Genomic DNA, 16,675 nt, shown 5'->3' with positions numbered 1-16,675 from the left:
TTCCTTAATTAAAGTATGACATTCTATGGAACCAAGGTCCATGCATTTTCTGTCACCTTGGACTTGCCCTTTGGAAGATTACCTGCCCCCCCAAATATATAGATGCTACTCACTTTTCTGGAGTTCCAGAAAACACTTCAAACCTGGCTCTGTCCTGAAGTGTGGAATTAATGTGGGGGCCCTGAGATGTTTTTATAGTTATGACTGTTTGGGGTCTGGGCTGTCACATTCTGTTTTTATTCACCCTTTTAGCTGTTTAAATGGTGTATTATGATTTTGTAAGTTGCCCAAAGTAAACTGGAGGGGGAAGCCATACCAAATTCAAATTTATTCATTCATTCATTCATTCATTCATTCATTCATTCATTCATTCATTCATTCATTCATTAGATTTGTATGCTGCCCCTCTCTGTAGACTCGGAGCGGCTCGCAGCATACAATGAAACAATTCATAACAAATCTAATAAATTTAAAAAACTTTAAAAAACCCCCATTATTAAAACAGACATACACACAAACATACCATACATAAATTGTATAGGCCCGTGTGTGTGTGTGTGTGTGTCTCAATTCCCCCATGCCTGATGGCAGAGGTGGGTTTTAAGGAGTTTACGAAAGGCAAGGAGGGTGGGGGCAGTTCTAATCTCCAGAGGGAGCTGGTTCCAGAGAGTCGGGGCCGCCAGAGAGAAGGCTCTTCCCCTGGGACCTGCCAGACGACATTGTTTAGTCGACGGGACCCGGAGAAGGCCAACTCTGTGGGACCTAATCGGAATGCAAAAAAATAAAATAAGAAACAATTCAACAAAAGTATGATTGAGTACCAGTTAGGTTTGGTGGTTAAGGCACCCAGCTAAAAACTAGGAAAGTCTAAATTCTAGTTCTGATTTAGGCATGAAAGCTGGCTGGGAGATTTTGGGTCAGGCGGTGTCCTGCAACCCAACCCAACTAAACCCAACTCAAAGGGTTATTGTGGGGAAAATAGAAGGAATATTCTACGTCCGCTTCCTTAAGCTATTTATAAAAATATTAATATTTTAATATTGTATATTGTTTTTAAAGCCAGTTTCTGATGGTTTGAGTACTGCATAATGAACCATATTCCATATAGCATTTGCTTTGCACATTCAGAGTTCCAAACATAATGCTTCTACAATAAGAATTTCAAGTAGCAGAGCTTAAGAAACTTTTTTGCCTTACGCTATGGGGGAGCTGCAAGTATTGCAACAGATATTACTTGGCTGGCCGCATCAAATACTCTGTTCTCAAATACAGTATCTCAGGTTTTCATAACAAGTGGGGAAAGTCCAGGGTTTTTTTTTTACGTGCATAAGATCCCAGGTGGCCTCCACTAGACGGGCCAATGGAAATTATTTAGATCTGCAATGTTTCTAATTCACTTTTGCCAGAAATAGGCTGGAGAGAGCTAGTCAATACTGTGCTTGATGGATCTATAATCTGATTCAGTATATATAATTACATAGAGACAAGGAAGATGTATTTGAAAGTAATAAACAATTATTTGATCATCATGGGGATGAGCCAAGGGCAGCCCTGAGCTCGTAAATACTATAGTCCCCATTCCTCCTTCCATGCCACATCAAAGCACTGATGGAATAATTCTGCTTGCAACTTAGGAATTTGCTTTGCTTCATTTCCTTTGGCTCTTGAGAGCTAGTCATCTTTTCTGCCAACAGATAGCAGACTGTTTAATCTTTTCCAACCTGATGACCTCCAGATGGATTAGTACTGCAGCCGCAGAATTTTTAGCAAGCATGATCAAATTCCAGAGGTTGTCTGGCAAGCACCTGGATGAAGAAGGCTTTGGTCTAGTGGTTTTCTAAAAAAAAACTAGCTTTATCAACCAACTTAAGATTCAGATTCAACAAGGGCGGGGGGCGGGGGGGGGGCTATCCTATCTGAGCCATATATTTCCAGAAAGCTACAGTATATATAGGCAGTTCTCAACTTACAACAGTTTGTGTAGTGACCAGTGTTCCCTCTAATTTTTTGGGGGGGTGGGCGGAAAAGTATAGTGTCTGAGCGGCACTCCCTTCGGGACTGGGCGGCACAGAAAGAAAGAAAGAAAGAAAGAAAGAAAGAAAGAAAGAAAGAAAGAAAGAAAGAAAGAAAGAAAGAAAGAAAGAAAGAAAGAAAGAAACAAACAAACAAACAAATAAAAAACCCACCCTGTTTTGCCTCAGAGAATTTCAAACTAAAATACTGTACTGTGTGTCTATAACAGTGAGCTCATAATAGGGCAACTCTATCAATATCAAAATGCCACTTAAATAGTTGAGCTAGTTTCAAACTAGATTTTGATTTTCTTTCTCTCTTCCTTACTCCCATTCTTTTTCTTTCTCTTTTCCTTCCTCTCTTTTTTCTATCTGTTTCTCTCTCTTCCTCTCTCTCTCCTTCCCTCTCACTCTTTCCCTCTCGGCTTCTGGGCAGGTTTGGAAAACTCTGAGTTGATGATGATTTTTAAGTGAGCCATTGCTCACTGCTCAGCTTAGAGGGAACTATGGTAGTGACCATTCAAAGTTACAATGGTACATGACTATTTTTTCAGTTATGAGCCATGATGGCACAGTGGTTAGAATGCAGTACTGCGGACGACTTCTGCTGACTGCCGTCTGCCTGCAATTTGGCAATTCGACTCTCACCAGGCTCCAAGTTGATTAAGACTTCCATTCTTCTGAGGTGCGTAAAATGAAGACCAAAATTGTTGGGGGCAAGACGTTGCCTCTGTAAACTGCTTAGAGAAGGCTGTTAAGCACTGACGGAGGGGGTATATAAGTCAAAGTGCTATTGCTATGATATTCATTTATTCATTCATTCATTCATTCATTCATTCGATTTTTATGCCGCCCTTCTCCTTAGACTCAGGGCGGCTTACAACATGTTAGCAATAGCACTTTTTTTTTTAACAGAGCTAGGCTATTGCCCCCACAATCCGGGTCCTCATTTTACCCACCTCGGAAGGATGGAAGGCTAAGTCAACCTTGAGCCGGTGATGAGATTTGAACCGCTGACCTTCAGATCTACAAGTCAGCTTCAGTGGCCTGCAGTGCAGCACTCTACCTGCTGCGCTACCCCGGCTCTTTGCGGCATCCCTATTGACATGTGGTCAAAATTCATATGCTTGGCAATTGGTTCGTGCTTATGACAGGAGTGAAATCCAACAGGTTCTGACAGATTCAGGGGAACCGGTAGCGGAAATTTTGAGTAGTTCAGAGAACTGTCAAATACCACATCTGGCTGGCCCCAAAGTAGGGTGGGAATGGGGGTCTTGTAGTATCCTTCCCGAGGAGTGGGATGGGAATGAAGATTTTGCAGTGTCCTTCTCCTGCCATGCTTACCAAGCCATGTCCATAGAACCGGTAGGGGGAAAAAAAGAGGATTTTACCACTAGTTTATGACCATTGCTATGTCCCAAGGTCATGTGATCTCCATGTGCAACCTTCTCACAAGCAAAGTCAATGGGGAAGACCGGTTCACTTAACAATCGTTGTTACTAACTTAACAACTGCAGTGATTCACTTAAAATAACTGTGGCAAGAAAAGTTGTAAAACAGGGCAAAGCTCACTTAACCAATGTCTCACTTAGTAACAGAAATTGTGGGCTCAATTGTGGGCGTCCATTGATCTGTATAACCATGATGAAAAACGACAATATAGCAGATTCTGCTGCAGAGAAGCTGAGTGGGGAAAAATAACCATGAAAACAGTATTCAGCGATCATCAGGAATCCGCACAAAGTGTCCATATGGCTCACCCAAAAAAAAAAAGGGAGGGGGGAATCAACATTAATCATCTCGTGAAGCTCAAGACCTCTCAGGTTGCACTCTGCACTATTTTTGAACACTGACATCTGGAAGAGCCGCACGCCAGAGCAGCTTGAGAAGGAAGCATCTGACACAGCGCTTGCTAATTTCACGGACAACAAACTGGAAGTTGCCAAGACTATATGGGGCTCCAAAAAGCAAAGGCTGGCATTATCTATCCCAGAATAGTCAAGTCTTCCAAGAATCTTACCGGTGCTGAAATAATGAACAACTCAATTAAGAGTGTTCAGATGGAGATACAAGATATAGAGTTGCTGAAACGGGAGAAGCTACCGTATCATCTGACCTACGTACATCAGGACCTACTTAATTTTAAACATGGAAATAGCAAAAACATCTCCCCACAATCTATTTTTTTAAAAGTGCGGACGGGCAAAAAAACAAGTAGCAAAGGTTGCCCATGTTGATCATATTATGTTGCGACTCTTTATTTTGTCATTTGTACCCAGCTACTTGATACCGGCAGTGCTCAACTTGCAACATGGAAACATAGAAACATAGAAGACTGGTGGCAGAAAAAGACCTCATGGTCCATCTAGTCTGCCCTTATACTATTTCCTGTATTTTATCTTACAATGGATATATGTTTATCCGAAGCAAGCTTAAATTCAGTTACAGTACTGTGGATTTACCAACCATGTCTGCTGGAAGTTTGTTCCAAGGATCTACTACTCTTTCAGTAAAATAATTTTTTCTCATGTTGCTTTTGATCTTTCCCCCAACTAACTTCAGATTGTGTCCCCTTGTTCTTGTGTTCACTTTCCTATTAAAAACACTTCCCTCCTGGACCTTATTTAACCCTTTAACATATTTAAATGTTTTGATCATGGCCCCCCTTTTCCTTCTGTCCTCCAGACTATACAGATTGAGTTCATTAAGTCTTTCCTGATACGTTTTATGCTTAAGATCTTCCACCATTCTTGTAGCCCGTCTTTGGACCCGTTCAATTTTGTCAACATCTTTTTGTAGGTGAGGTCTCCAGAAGTGAACACAGTATTCCAAATGTGGTCTCACCAGCGCTCTATATAAGGCGATCAAAATCTCCCTCTTCCTGCTTGTTATACCTCTAGCTATGCAGCCAAGCATCCTACTTGCTTTTCCTACTGCCCGACCACACTGCTCACCCATTTTGAGACTGTCAGAAATCACTACCCCTAAATCCTTCTCTTCTGAAGTTTTTGCTAACACAGAACTGCCAATGCAATACTCAGATTGAGGATTAAACCATTCGTTTAATGACAGTTTGAAGTAAGAACGGCAGTAGTGGGGTGCTACCGGTGCGGTAGTGGATTGCGCATCAGTAGTGGTCAGCAGATTGCGCAATTTGTGCACGAGCGCTCCAGTGGCAGTCCTATGGGCGCTGCCACCTTTTTTCTTCAATTTTTTGAATGCACGGAAGCAAGAAACCACCAAAATGTCACACACGCGCACGTCCCCTCGCAAGATTTCAGCACGTTTTTGCTTCCTGTGCATGCGCAGAAACAAAAACATGGTGAGGATGCACATGAATAGCTCACACATGCAAGACAACCTAAGCTGCATGAGCAGCACGCCAGTAGTGGCAGTAGTAGCAATCTGCCCCTGAACAATGGCTATGAAAAAGTGATTGATGATTGTCCCAAAGGTATTTTTCCTAATAGCAACTGGACTTTGGTTTTCTTTGAATACATTTCGCTTTTCGTCCAATAAGCTTCTTCCGCTCTGAACAAGGTTCTTAGGTGAAAAGTGAAACATCTTTGCTCCTTGAAAAAGCACCTTTGGGAGAACCATGACCTGGATGACTGAGAATCTCCATAGACTTTTGACTTATGATTAGTTTTCAAACTTGTGACTCTTTGCAGCAACCCCATGGTCACATGATCATACTTCAGATACATAGCAACTGGTTCATATTTATAATGGTTGCCGTGTCCCAGGGTCACATGATCATCTTTTGTAACCTTCTGACAAGCAAAGCCAATGAGGAAGCCAGATTGCAGTCACACGAGCCGTCATGTGTCTACCAAGACATAGCCATATATCACCATCACTCCGTGAGCTGCATTGGCTACCGATTGGTTTCCGGGCGCAATTTAAAGTGTTGGTTATTACCTATAAAGCCCTACATGGCTTAGGACCAGAGTACTTATGGGACCGTCTCCTGCTTCATGTATCCCAGCAGCCGGTCAGACCCCATAGAGTCAGCCTTCTCCATGTCCTGTCAGCCAAGCAATACCAATTGAGGAAAGGCCTTCTCTGTGGTGGCTCCCGTCCTCTGGAATCAACTCCCTCCAGACATTCACACTACCTCCTGGCCTTTCGAAAGGTTTTAAAAACACACCTTATCTGGCAGGCCTGGGGCCATTGAGAATAAACGTTCTGCTCCAGCTGTTAGTATGTTTGTTGTATTGGATGGATTCTGGTTGAATGGTCTTTTAATGTTTGTTTGTTTGTTTGATTGTTAATTGTAATCGTTCTTATCTTATACGCTGCCCTGAGTGCACTGGAGAAGGGTGGCTTATAAATGTAAATAAATAAATAAATTGGAACTTAAAGTTGTAAAGATTCACATTACTAAGTGAACAGCTGCAGTAATTCATTTAACAACTGTACAAGAAATGTCATAAAATGACATCACAGGAGAATTTTGGATGTCAGAATGCTTTTGAAAAACAAAAGGGGCCTGGCCAACACAGTAGCGACACGGAGTTCCCTGCGCTCTGCAGGGGAATCCCAAATCCTAGCAGTCTGGAGACACGGTACGAGTTGGTACCAGGGTCAGGACCTCACCATGTCTCATAATTGTTGAGCTAATTTCTAAGATCATAAATATCCTGTACATGTCACCTGTACATAACCAGAATGTGAGATCCTTTGCCATGAATTACTTCCCATTTAGGTATGCACATATAATGGTGGGATTCAATTTTTTTTACTAGCCCTTCTGTGGGCGTGGCTTGGTGGGCGTGGCAGGGGAAAGATAATGCAAAATCTCCTTTCCAACCCCACTCCAGGGGAAGTTTACTGCAAAATCCCCATTTCCTCCCGATTAGCTGAGACTTGGGTGGCACAGAATAGATGGGGCGGGGCCAGTCAGAGGTAGTATTTACGGGTTCTCCAAGCTATTCAACATTTCCACTATTGGAAATCCAGAATTGGTCAGAACCTGCTGAAACCCATCTCTGACGCACAAGTGTAGCAGCCATAGCATGTTAGGATAGGATTACACTATATCTGGACTTCTAACATAAATGCCTTATACACTCCGATTCCATTAGCCAGGACAGGACTGCATGTAGGTCACATAGTGAGTCTGCATTTCTGGTGAAATCTGCTTAAGGAAGTGACTGGCCATAAAACAGTTCAAGCAACTCTCCTCGGATAACAAGAATGTGTCAGCAGGAAAAGAACTGTGTGATCAAAGGATGCAATTTACATTGCCTGGGGTAAACAGGATGAAGGCTGTGATAAAAAACCTTGCTTTGTGGTAAACAGGAGATAGCTGTGTTAAACAACAAAAGGTCCCAGGAAATTGGCCATGAGAGACGTTTGCTCAGTAGAAACTAGTTAGGTGCCATATGGAGATAGGAAGGACTTGGAACTTGTGTCATCTTTTAGAGTTACGTTATTGGATGTTTGTATATCACTTGACATGTATGTGTAATCATTCCCATTTGCATATTCCCCCAATAAAAGGAAGTGCACAGCTCAATACTGTGTTATTTCACCCAGAGAGAGATGTGTCCAAGTCTTCTTTCTAGGATTGGCGTTCGTGAGTGACCCCCCATGGCTGGGGTTGCTCTAAGTCCCTTTGAGACATTGTTCCCCTCAGGGACTTTGCAGCACCCTCACACAAGTCCCACAAATGCTGAAACAATAGTTCATATACCTGCAAATACAAGTAGTCCTCAACTTGCACCTACAATTGAACCCAAAACCTACGTTGTTAAGCGAGACATTTGTTTTTGCCCCATTGTACGATTTTTGTTGCCAGAATTGTTAAGTGAATCACTGCAGTTATTAAATTAGTAATATGGTTGTTAAGTGAAAGTGGCTCCCCTATTGACACTGAAAGTCACAAAAATGGATCACATGACCCTGGGACACTGCAACCATCATAAATGTGAGTCAGTTGCCAAGCAGCCGAATGTAAATCACATGACCACGCGGATGCTGCAATAGTCGTAAGTGTGAAAAATGGTCCTACCTCATTTTTTTTCAGTGCGGTTGCAAATTAAAATGGTCACTAAGTGAACTGTTGTAAGTCGAGGACTACCTGTACCAGATAAAAGGAACTCCTGAATTTCATTTGTAAATGTAAGTTGATTCACATGAAGGAGTGTTTGATTCTCCACTGTTTCTGCACATTTTAACCTGCAGGCTTCTGTACAGCTAACAGACAGAATTACCTGTAAAAACTACATGCAAAAACTTCAGTAATGAGGACTGTTACCTTAGGAGGAACGTAGAACTCGAGAAGGAATCTTTCCCCTTCCATCTTTACCGCTTTCCTTAGCAGCAAACGGCATTTTTGCCACTGAGAGCTGCCTACACAGTTTGTGTCATCGGCAACCATGTAGCGAAGGGTTCCCTCTCTCTGAATGTCCACTAAATCCACTTTAGAAGATTGGCCCTTGGAAAGCCAGAGTTTGTGGGTCCATTTCTCTCTGGAATCACTGTGTTCTTTGCTAACAGCGGGGCAGTGTTCCCTCTCGGACTGTTTGCTCTGCACGGCTTCCGCGCCCGGCTCGGGAGAAGACCGCCGATGCCACATCTCCTTCATGCCATCCACCACGCACAAACTCATGTTCCTCAGAGAAAAACCTTTCTTGAATTTTGTCTTGGAAGAACTGTGAACGGAGACATCTTCGGAGCTGCGGGACTGGCCGTAGGAGGAGACTTTTCTTGCCTGAGCCTGTTGGGTTTGGCTCAAATACCTGCCGGAGGTGAGCGTGTGGTCCATGCTGTCTAGAGACTCCACGGAAGTCTGTTCTTTCCTTGGCAAGAGGTCCCGCCCGTAAGGCATGTGGCAATTCTGAAGGCCCACAAACGGGACAATGTTATACTTCGTCGGGGAATTGGACACAAAGACCCTATTGACCTCTAGGCTAAAGATGTCCAAGAAGTTTGCTGCAAAATGATGAGAGAAAGAAGTCTCGGCTCCAGGAGTGTCGTAGTGGGGATTCTCCTTCACGAACTGGCAGAACTTCTGAGCAAAGTCCACTGCAGCTGCCTGGGCATGGAGCTCGCAGAATTCCCGCCAGTCAGGAAGCTGGGAGGGAGGTTCTTGACAAAGAGCATCGCCATTCATGACTGTTCCATTCCACCTACAACCAAGAGGAAGACAGTGAACGAGAGAGAAAAAGACGATCAAGTTGTAACCACCCAACTATTCTCAAATACAGGTAGTCCTTGACTTACCACCATTCATTTAGTGACCGTTCAGAATTTAAACAGCCCTGAAAAGGTGACTTATGACTAGTTTTCATACTTACGACAGTTGCAGCATCCTTACAGTCACATCATTAAAATTCAGGTGCTTGGCAACTGGCAGGTATTTATGTCAGTTGCACTATCTAAAGTTTGCACCTAACTTTGTTGCTTGTATGTGTGTATGTGTGTGTGTATGTATTTATTTATTTATTAGATTTTTATGCCGCCCTTCTCCTTAGACTCAGGGCGGCTTACAACATGTTAGCAATAGCACTTTTTAACAGAGCTAGGCTATTGCCCCCACAATCCAGGTCCTCATTTTACCCACCTCGGAAGGATGGAAGGCTGAGTCAACCTTGAGCCGGTGATGAGATTTGACCCGCTGACCTGCAGATCTACAGTCAGCTTCAGTGGCCTGCAGTACAGCACTCTACCTGCTGCGCCACCCTGACTCGTATGTATGTATGTATGTATGTATGTATGTATGTATGTATGTATGTATGTATTCATTCATGTATTCATGTATTCATGTATTCATGTATTCATTCATTCATTCATTCATTCATTCATTGGATTTATATGATGCCCCTCTCCAAGGACTTGGAGTGACATAGACTTGCAAGTATTAAAAATATTACTCCCAACATTTTTTTGAGAAGGGGGGGGGGAAGCATGAACATCTAAGCCAGGGATTTTCAACCTTTTTTGAGCCGTGGCACATTTTTTACATTTACAAAATCCTGGGACACACCACCAACCAAAATGACACAAAATGACACTCTAACACAGTACATATTATAGTTAATAATATAGTTTCTAAATGTATTTATACTCACAGTGTGAAACCTGGGCCTGTTTCAATGAACACAAAGGGGATATCCTGGCAGGAATGGTGTAGTTTGGGGACCCATGTTTAATTTCCCCATGGCTGACCATGTCTCACGGCACACTAGTGTGCCACAGCACACTCATTGAAAAACACTGATCTAAGCCAAGCATTCTGGCCTGTTGCCATGGCAACAATGCTACCTTGTCTCCATTGTACGTCCTTCCCATGGAAAAAAAAGGGGGATTTTAAAAAGGGAGCCAAACCCTGCCTGCCTTTGATGCGTGCACAGATAAATGCAACTCACACTAACATTAAATCACCAGTTATGATTTCCTAATGTGGATGATGTGCCCGATGTCGAAAGAGAGGAAAACCTTCTCAGCCTTCCAAGGACACTCACACCTAAATTCATCTCCCTTTTCCTGGCTCTGGGATGGCTTATTTTGTGTGTGTGTGTTCCTGGAGTAGGTGTGCTTCACATGGAGCTCCTATCAGACTGGACTGCCTGTTGCCAAGGCAGGCTGAAGCTGGATCAAGATGACCCATTTCTGACAAGACTGCTGGGCATAATGCAACCTCTCCGGGAAACCTTGTCTCCTCACATTATGGAAATATTGATTGCATGAAATATAAGTCAGTCTTTCCCATTAGGAAACTCCCTTGCCTTCTCCACTTCATTCTTCAGTTGAAGTCCATAGACCATAAATTTGCCATAGTTGCCCACCTCTGGGTTGGCAAGTAAATGGGATTGTAGTTTATTACCTCTTAGAAACATAGAAACATAGAAGACTGACGGCAGAAAAAGACCTCATGGTCCATCTAGTCTGCCCTTATACTATTTCCTGTATTTCCTCTTAGGATGGATATATGTTTATCCCAGGCATGTTTAAATTCAGTTACTGTGGATTTACCAACCACGTATGCTGGAAGTTTGTTCCAAGCATCTACACTACTCCTTCAGTAAAATAATATTTTCTCACGTTGCTTCTGATCTTTCCCCCAACTAACCTCAGATTGTGTCCCCTTGTTCTTGTGTTCACTTTCCTATTAAAACACTTCCCTCCTGAACCTTGTTTAAATTCAGTTACTGTGGATTTACCAACCACGTCTGCTGGAAGTTTGTTGCAAGGATCTACTACTCTTTCAGTAAAATAATATTTTCTCATGTTGCTTCTGATCTTTCCACCAACTAACTTCAGATTGTGTCCCCTTGTTCTTGTGTTCACTTTCCTATTAAAAACACTTCCCTCCTGAACCTTATTTAACCCTTTGACATATTTAAATGTTTCGATCATGTCCCCCCCTGTATAGACTATTGTTATCTGCATCTCAATAATTAATATTATTCTCACAAATAATTCAAACCAGAGTTTGGAAAACAGTCGGCCAAGAATTGCTGAAGAATTTTTATCTTATTTTATTTTATGACACTCACCTCAGTGTGCAAGCGACTCTGGGTGGCTTACAGTAGGATAAAGGCATAATAAGAACAATTAAAATGAGCAAAAATTAAATAGAGACTAATAAGAGGGTGAATGGTATGGGGGTTTGACCATTTTAATTGAAGTTCGTAAATTGGGCTATTTTTTATTATATTTGCAGTTTTATTAATTTCTTCAAAAGGGTTCACTGAACTTTTGCACATAATGTAGTTTAATGTGGTTTAAACTTTGCATCCCCCATCCCACTGCAACAATATAGCCAAGAAGGCTTCAAGAGTTGTAAACCTAATCCTATGTAGCTTCTGCTCTGGCAATCTCACACTACACTTACCAGAGCTTACAAAACTTTTGCCAGACCCATCCTCGAATACAGGTCATCTGCTTGGAACCCATATTGCATCTCAGACATTAACACCCTTGAAAATGTCCAAAGATACTTCACCAGAAGAGCCCTTCACTCCTCCACTCGAAACAGAATACCCTACGAGACTAGATTTTCAATCCTGGGCCTAGAAAGTCTAGAACTAATACGCCTTAAATAAGATCTAAGTATTGCCCACAAGATCATATGCTGCAACGTCCTGCCTGTTGGCGACTACTTCAGCTTCAACCACAACAACACAAGAGCACACAACAGATTTAAACTTAATATTAACCACTCCAAACATGACTGTAAAAAATACGACTTCAGTAACCGAGTTGTCAAAGCGTGGAACTCATTACTGGACTCCATAGTATCATCCCCAAACCCCCAACACTTTACCCTTAGATTATCCATGGTTGACCTATCCAGATTCCTAAGAGGTCAGTAAGGGGCGAGTACAAGTGCACTAGAGTGCCTTCCGTCCCCTGTTCTATTGCTCTCCTATACCTTTCTTCTATTCCTATATCTCTTCTTCTATTATTTCATTGATATGTTCTATTACTATATCTTCTTTTCTATTATTTCTTAAATATATTTTACTATGAGTATCTCCTCTATAACTTTCATCATGTATTTTACTATGTGTATATAGATATATACCCACTAAAACCCTCATTGTGTTTGGACAAAATAAATAAATTAAATAAATAAATAAATTGACCCTGTAATATGGTAAATGATTTAGCTTTACTAGATAAATGGTCAAAGCAATGGAAACTGCAGTTTAATGTTTCCAAATCTAAAATAATGTACTTGGGGAAAAGGAATCCTCAATCTGAGTATTGCATTGGCAGTTCTGTGTTAGCAAAAACTTCAGAAGAGAAGGATTTAGGGGTAGGGATTTCTGACAGTCTCAAAATGGGTGAGCAGTGTGGTTGGGCAGTGGGAAAAGCAAGTAGGATGCTTGGCTGCATAGCTAGAGGTATAACAAGCAGGAACAGGGAGATTGTGATCCCCTTATATAGAGCGCTGGTGAGACCACATTTGTACTGTGTTCAGTTCTGGAGACCTCACCTACAAAAAGATATTGACAAAATTGAACGGGTCCAAAGACGGGCTACAAGAATGGTGGAAGGTCTTAAGCATAAAACATATCATGAAAGACTTAATGAACTCAATCTGTATAGTCTGGAGGACAGAAGGAAAAGGGGGGACATGATCGAAACATTTAAATATGTTAAAGGGTTAAATAAGGTTCAGGAGGGAAGTGTTTTTAATAGGAAAGTGAACACAAGAACAAGGGGACACAATCTGAAGTTAGTTGGGGGAAAGATCAAAAGCAACGTGAGGGGATATTATTTCACTGAAAGAGTAGTAGATCCTTGGAACAAACTTCCAGCAGACGTGGTTGGTAAATCCACAGTAACTGAATTTAAACGTGCCTGGGATAAACATATATCCATCCTAAGATAAAACACAGGAAATAGTATAAGGGCAGACTAGATGGACCATGAGGTCCTTTTCTGCCGTCAGTCTTCTATGTTTCTATGTTTCTGGGGACAATGCTATCTCAAGCATTACAATAACCCACTTTCGGCATTGCCTTCTTTATTGCATGGAATTGTTCAGAAAGCTTTTAAACTGCAAAGCTCACAGAGCCTGGGTGGCAGAGAAGTATTTTTGTTCTGACCGAAGATAACCTTCCAAGCTGACAAGGCATAAAGGCTTATAGAGAAGCTCTAAGATGTACACCGAGGTTAGAGGATGCAGCAGGAAGCAGAGGAGGAGGAGGAAGGGGGAAACTTTCCATTTAGAGCACGGGATACCCAGCCAAATAGTGGAATCCACCAATATACTGCTGGCACAAGCAACAAGCGAGAAAACGTTGCTACCTTTTTATAGCTGGCTGGCTCCACCACTCAGACATGTTTGTCAAATTGCCCGGCCACATTTATGCAGCTGTGAAAAAAAAGAATCCTGATTATGACTTCCTCAGATAAGCCACAGATTGCTATCTGTTTAATTTGGGGATTTCGGTGGGATCCCACAACCCTGCCTGATGGTCACTTCCAGACTGGTATTCAGAGCAGAGCAACCTCCAAGGTAGTAGGGCGGCTCTATTTCACTATGAGAGTGTTTCTCAATTATTTTCTGTTACGCCACTCCCTAGAAAGAAGTAAACATTTCGTGCGCCCCTAACTCTCTGCTGGGATGATTGTTTGCAATATTCAGCACATTTTCGCTGAAAAAACTCAAGCGACTTATCACCGTGATTGAGGTGTAATGTGTTTAAGTATTAAGCCCTAATTTATTTGGCTTTATACTGTCCACTGCCAACATTTTTAGACACAGTAAACATATCGGTCTTTCCTTGTCTCCCACCATAGTCATAGTGAAACCAAGTGCAACATATGCTTCCTCATATTTCCTCATCTTAGCTTTTGGGAGACTTACGCTTGTCTCATTACCTCCGTCTCTCTCCTCCTTTCTTTTCATCCCTGTTAAATATTTTTCCATGGGGTCTCTTAAGGGTTTGTTATATGCACTTCATATCTTCTGCTTTATGTTGCGTGCTATTGTTTGATACAAAAAAACCTTACTCTTTGCGGGGAAAAAAGCACAGTCCTCGATGTCACGAGCCCCCCCTGGTATCGCTCCATGCCCCCCCAGAGGGGCCCGCCCCACTCTTTGAGAAACACTGCACTATGATGACTCATATGCCCATCTCCAATCCTTGACGGCCTGGACAGTTGTTCAAAGGCTCTTTTGTTTTAATGGTCATCTTCTGTCTTTGTGTTCTTTCTTCTCTAATTCTAGCAGCAGTTATGAAGTTAGAACACAAAAGGGGACATTTAAAATCTTGGATTTTCACTGTTCTTTCCTTCGGCACCTGTCACACTCTTTGAACCATGTAATTTTTTAAAACATTAAAACAAAAGTCTCTAATGCAAAGAAAAAAAGGGGGCGGGAGTGTAAAAGTGGTAGCTTTTCAGTTTGATAAGTTCCAAGAACGGAAACTGAAAGGCTCTTACAAGCTCTCTTTTGGAAAGTAAATACAGAAAGTCCTCAACTTACAACAGTTCATTTAATGGCCATTTAAAGTTACCACAGCACTGAAAAAAAGTGAGCCTTGACAATTTTTCACACTTATGACTGTTGCAGCATACCCATGGCCATGTGATTTACTATTCAGATGCTGACTCACAGGCATAGTTCCCTCTAAGCTGAGCAGTGAGCAATGGCTCACTTAAAAATCATCATCAACTCAGAGTTTTCCAAACCTGCCCAGAAGCCGAGAGGGAAAGAGTGAGAGGGAAGGAGAGAGGAAGAGAGAGAAACAGATAGAAAAAAGAGAGGAAGGAAAAGAGAAAGAAAAAGAATGGGAGTAAGGAAGAGAGAAAGAAAATCAAAATCTAGTTTGAAACTAGCTCAACTATTTCAGTGGCATTTTGATATTGATAGAGTTGCCCTATTATGAGCTCACTGTTATAGACACACAGTACAGTATTTTATTTTGAAATTCTCTGAGGCAAAACAGGGTGGGTTTTTTGTCTGTCTGTCTGTCTGTCTGTCTGTCTGTCTGTCTGTCTGTCTGTCTGTCTATCTATCTATTATTTCTGTGCGGCCCAGTCCCAAAGGGACTGCCGCTCAGACACTATACTTTTCCGCCCCCCCCAAAAAAAATTAGAGGGAACACTGCTCACAGGTATGACGGTTGCAGTGCCCCAGAGTCATATGACCCCCTTTTGTGACCTTCTGACCAGGAGTCAATGGGGAAGCCAGATTCACTTAACAACCGCTTTACTATTTTAAGAACAACAGTGATTCAGTTAACAAATGTGGGCAGAATAGTCGTAAAAAGGGGGAAAATTCATTTAACAAATTTCTCACCTAGCAACATAGATTTTGGGCTCAACTGTGGTTGTAAGTTGAGGACTAGCTGCATGAATTGCTATCCCCTACTGCTTCCTTTGGAATAGGAGTGTTATACTCACACCCTGTGGGGTGGAGGCGTCTCATGCTGGCCACACCCATGCCTAGTTTTAGTGAAGGGGGGGAAAGTTCCGATACATCGCGTGATGATGTGATGTCATGGGCTTGAGACCCTTGCTTTAGAAGTATGTTCACCTACCAAGAAAAAGAATGAAGGTAATCAGAGTTAGTAGATCAGGCCTGTCAAACTGGTGGCCCATGGGCCAAATGTGTCACGTGCAAGCCATGCCCACCATGGCTCCGCAACGGCAAAAAATATTGTGATATGTTACAATCAGTGATTATAATAATAATAATAATAATAATAATAACAACAACAACAACAACAAGTTCCACTGGAACTTGTGCTGGAACTACCATTTACCAGTGGCAAAGAACTGGTGGGATCATAAGCCCGAAAAAGTGGTCAAAAATGAGCAAGCAAAACTACTGTGGGACTTCCGACTTCAGACTGACCGAATTCTGAAGCATAACATACCAGACATTGTGATCGTGGAGAAAAAGAAAGTATGGATCATTGACATCGCAATCCCAGGAGATAGCAGAATTGAGGAGAAGCAGCTAGAGAAATTAGTGAAATACAAAGATTTAAAAATCAAGCTGCAACGACTCTGGCAAAAGCCAGTGAAAGTGGTCCCAGTGGTACTTGGCACGCTGGGCGCAGTACCAAAGGATCTCAGCGGACATTTGAAAACCATCGGAATTGACAAAATCTCCATCTGTTAATTGCAAAAGGCCGCTTTACTGGGATCGGCAAACATAATTCGCCGCTACATCACGCAGTCCTAGGTGC

General features: G+C 42.2%; 1 protein-coding gene across 13 annotated transcripts in view; it reads right to left on the bottom strand.

Moving 5' to 3' along the window:
- SH2B2 (SH2B adaptor protein 2) overlaps positions 1-16,675 on the bottom strand; it is a 90,521-nt gene that overhangs the window by 34,001 nt on the left and 39,845 nt on the right. For 8 of the 13 annotated variants that reach the window (XM_070735198.1, XM_070735202.1, XM_070735199.1 and 5 more), the window contains one exon: positions 8,275-9,148. In XM_070735198.1, coding sequence (XP_070591299.1) covers positions 8,275-9,148 — 874 coding nt within the window. Of the gene's footprint in view, positions 1-8,274; positions 9,149-13,781; positions 13,849-16,675 lie in introns of those variants that run through there. The other 5 variants (XM_070735188.1, XM_070735197.1, XM_070735189.1 and 2 more) reach the window with 3 other exon arrangements.

Source organism: Erythrolamprus reginae, chromosome 1 (genome assembly GCF_031021105.1).
Source record: "Erythrolamprus reginae isolate rEryReg1 chromosome 1, rEryReg1.hap1, whole genome shotgun sequence".
Taxonomy (NCBI): Eukaryota; Metazoa; Chordata; class Lepidosauria; order Squamata; family Dipsadidae; genus Erythrolamprus; species Erythrolamprus reginae.
The sequence above is the reverse complement of the archived record's forward strand: the minus strand, read 5'-3'. Positions and strand labels throughout refer to the sequence as shown.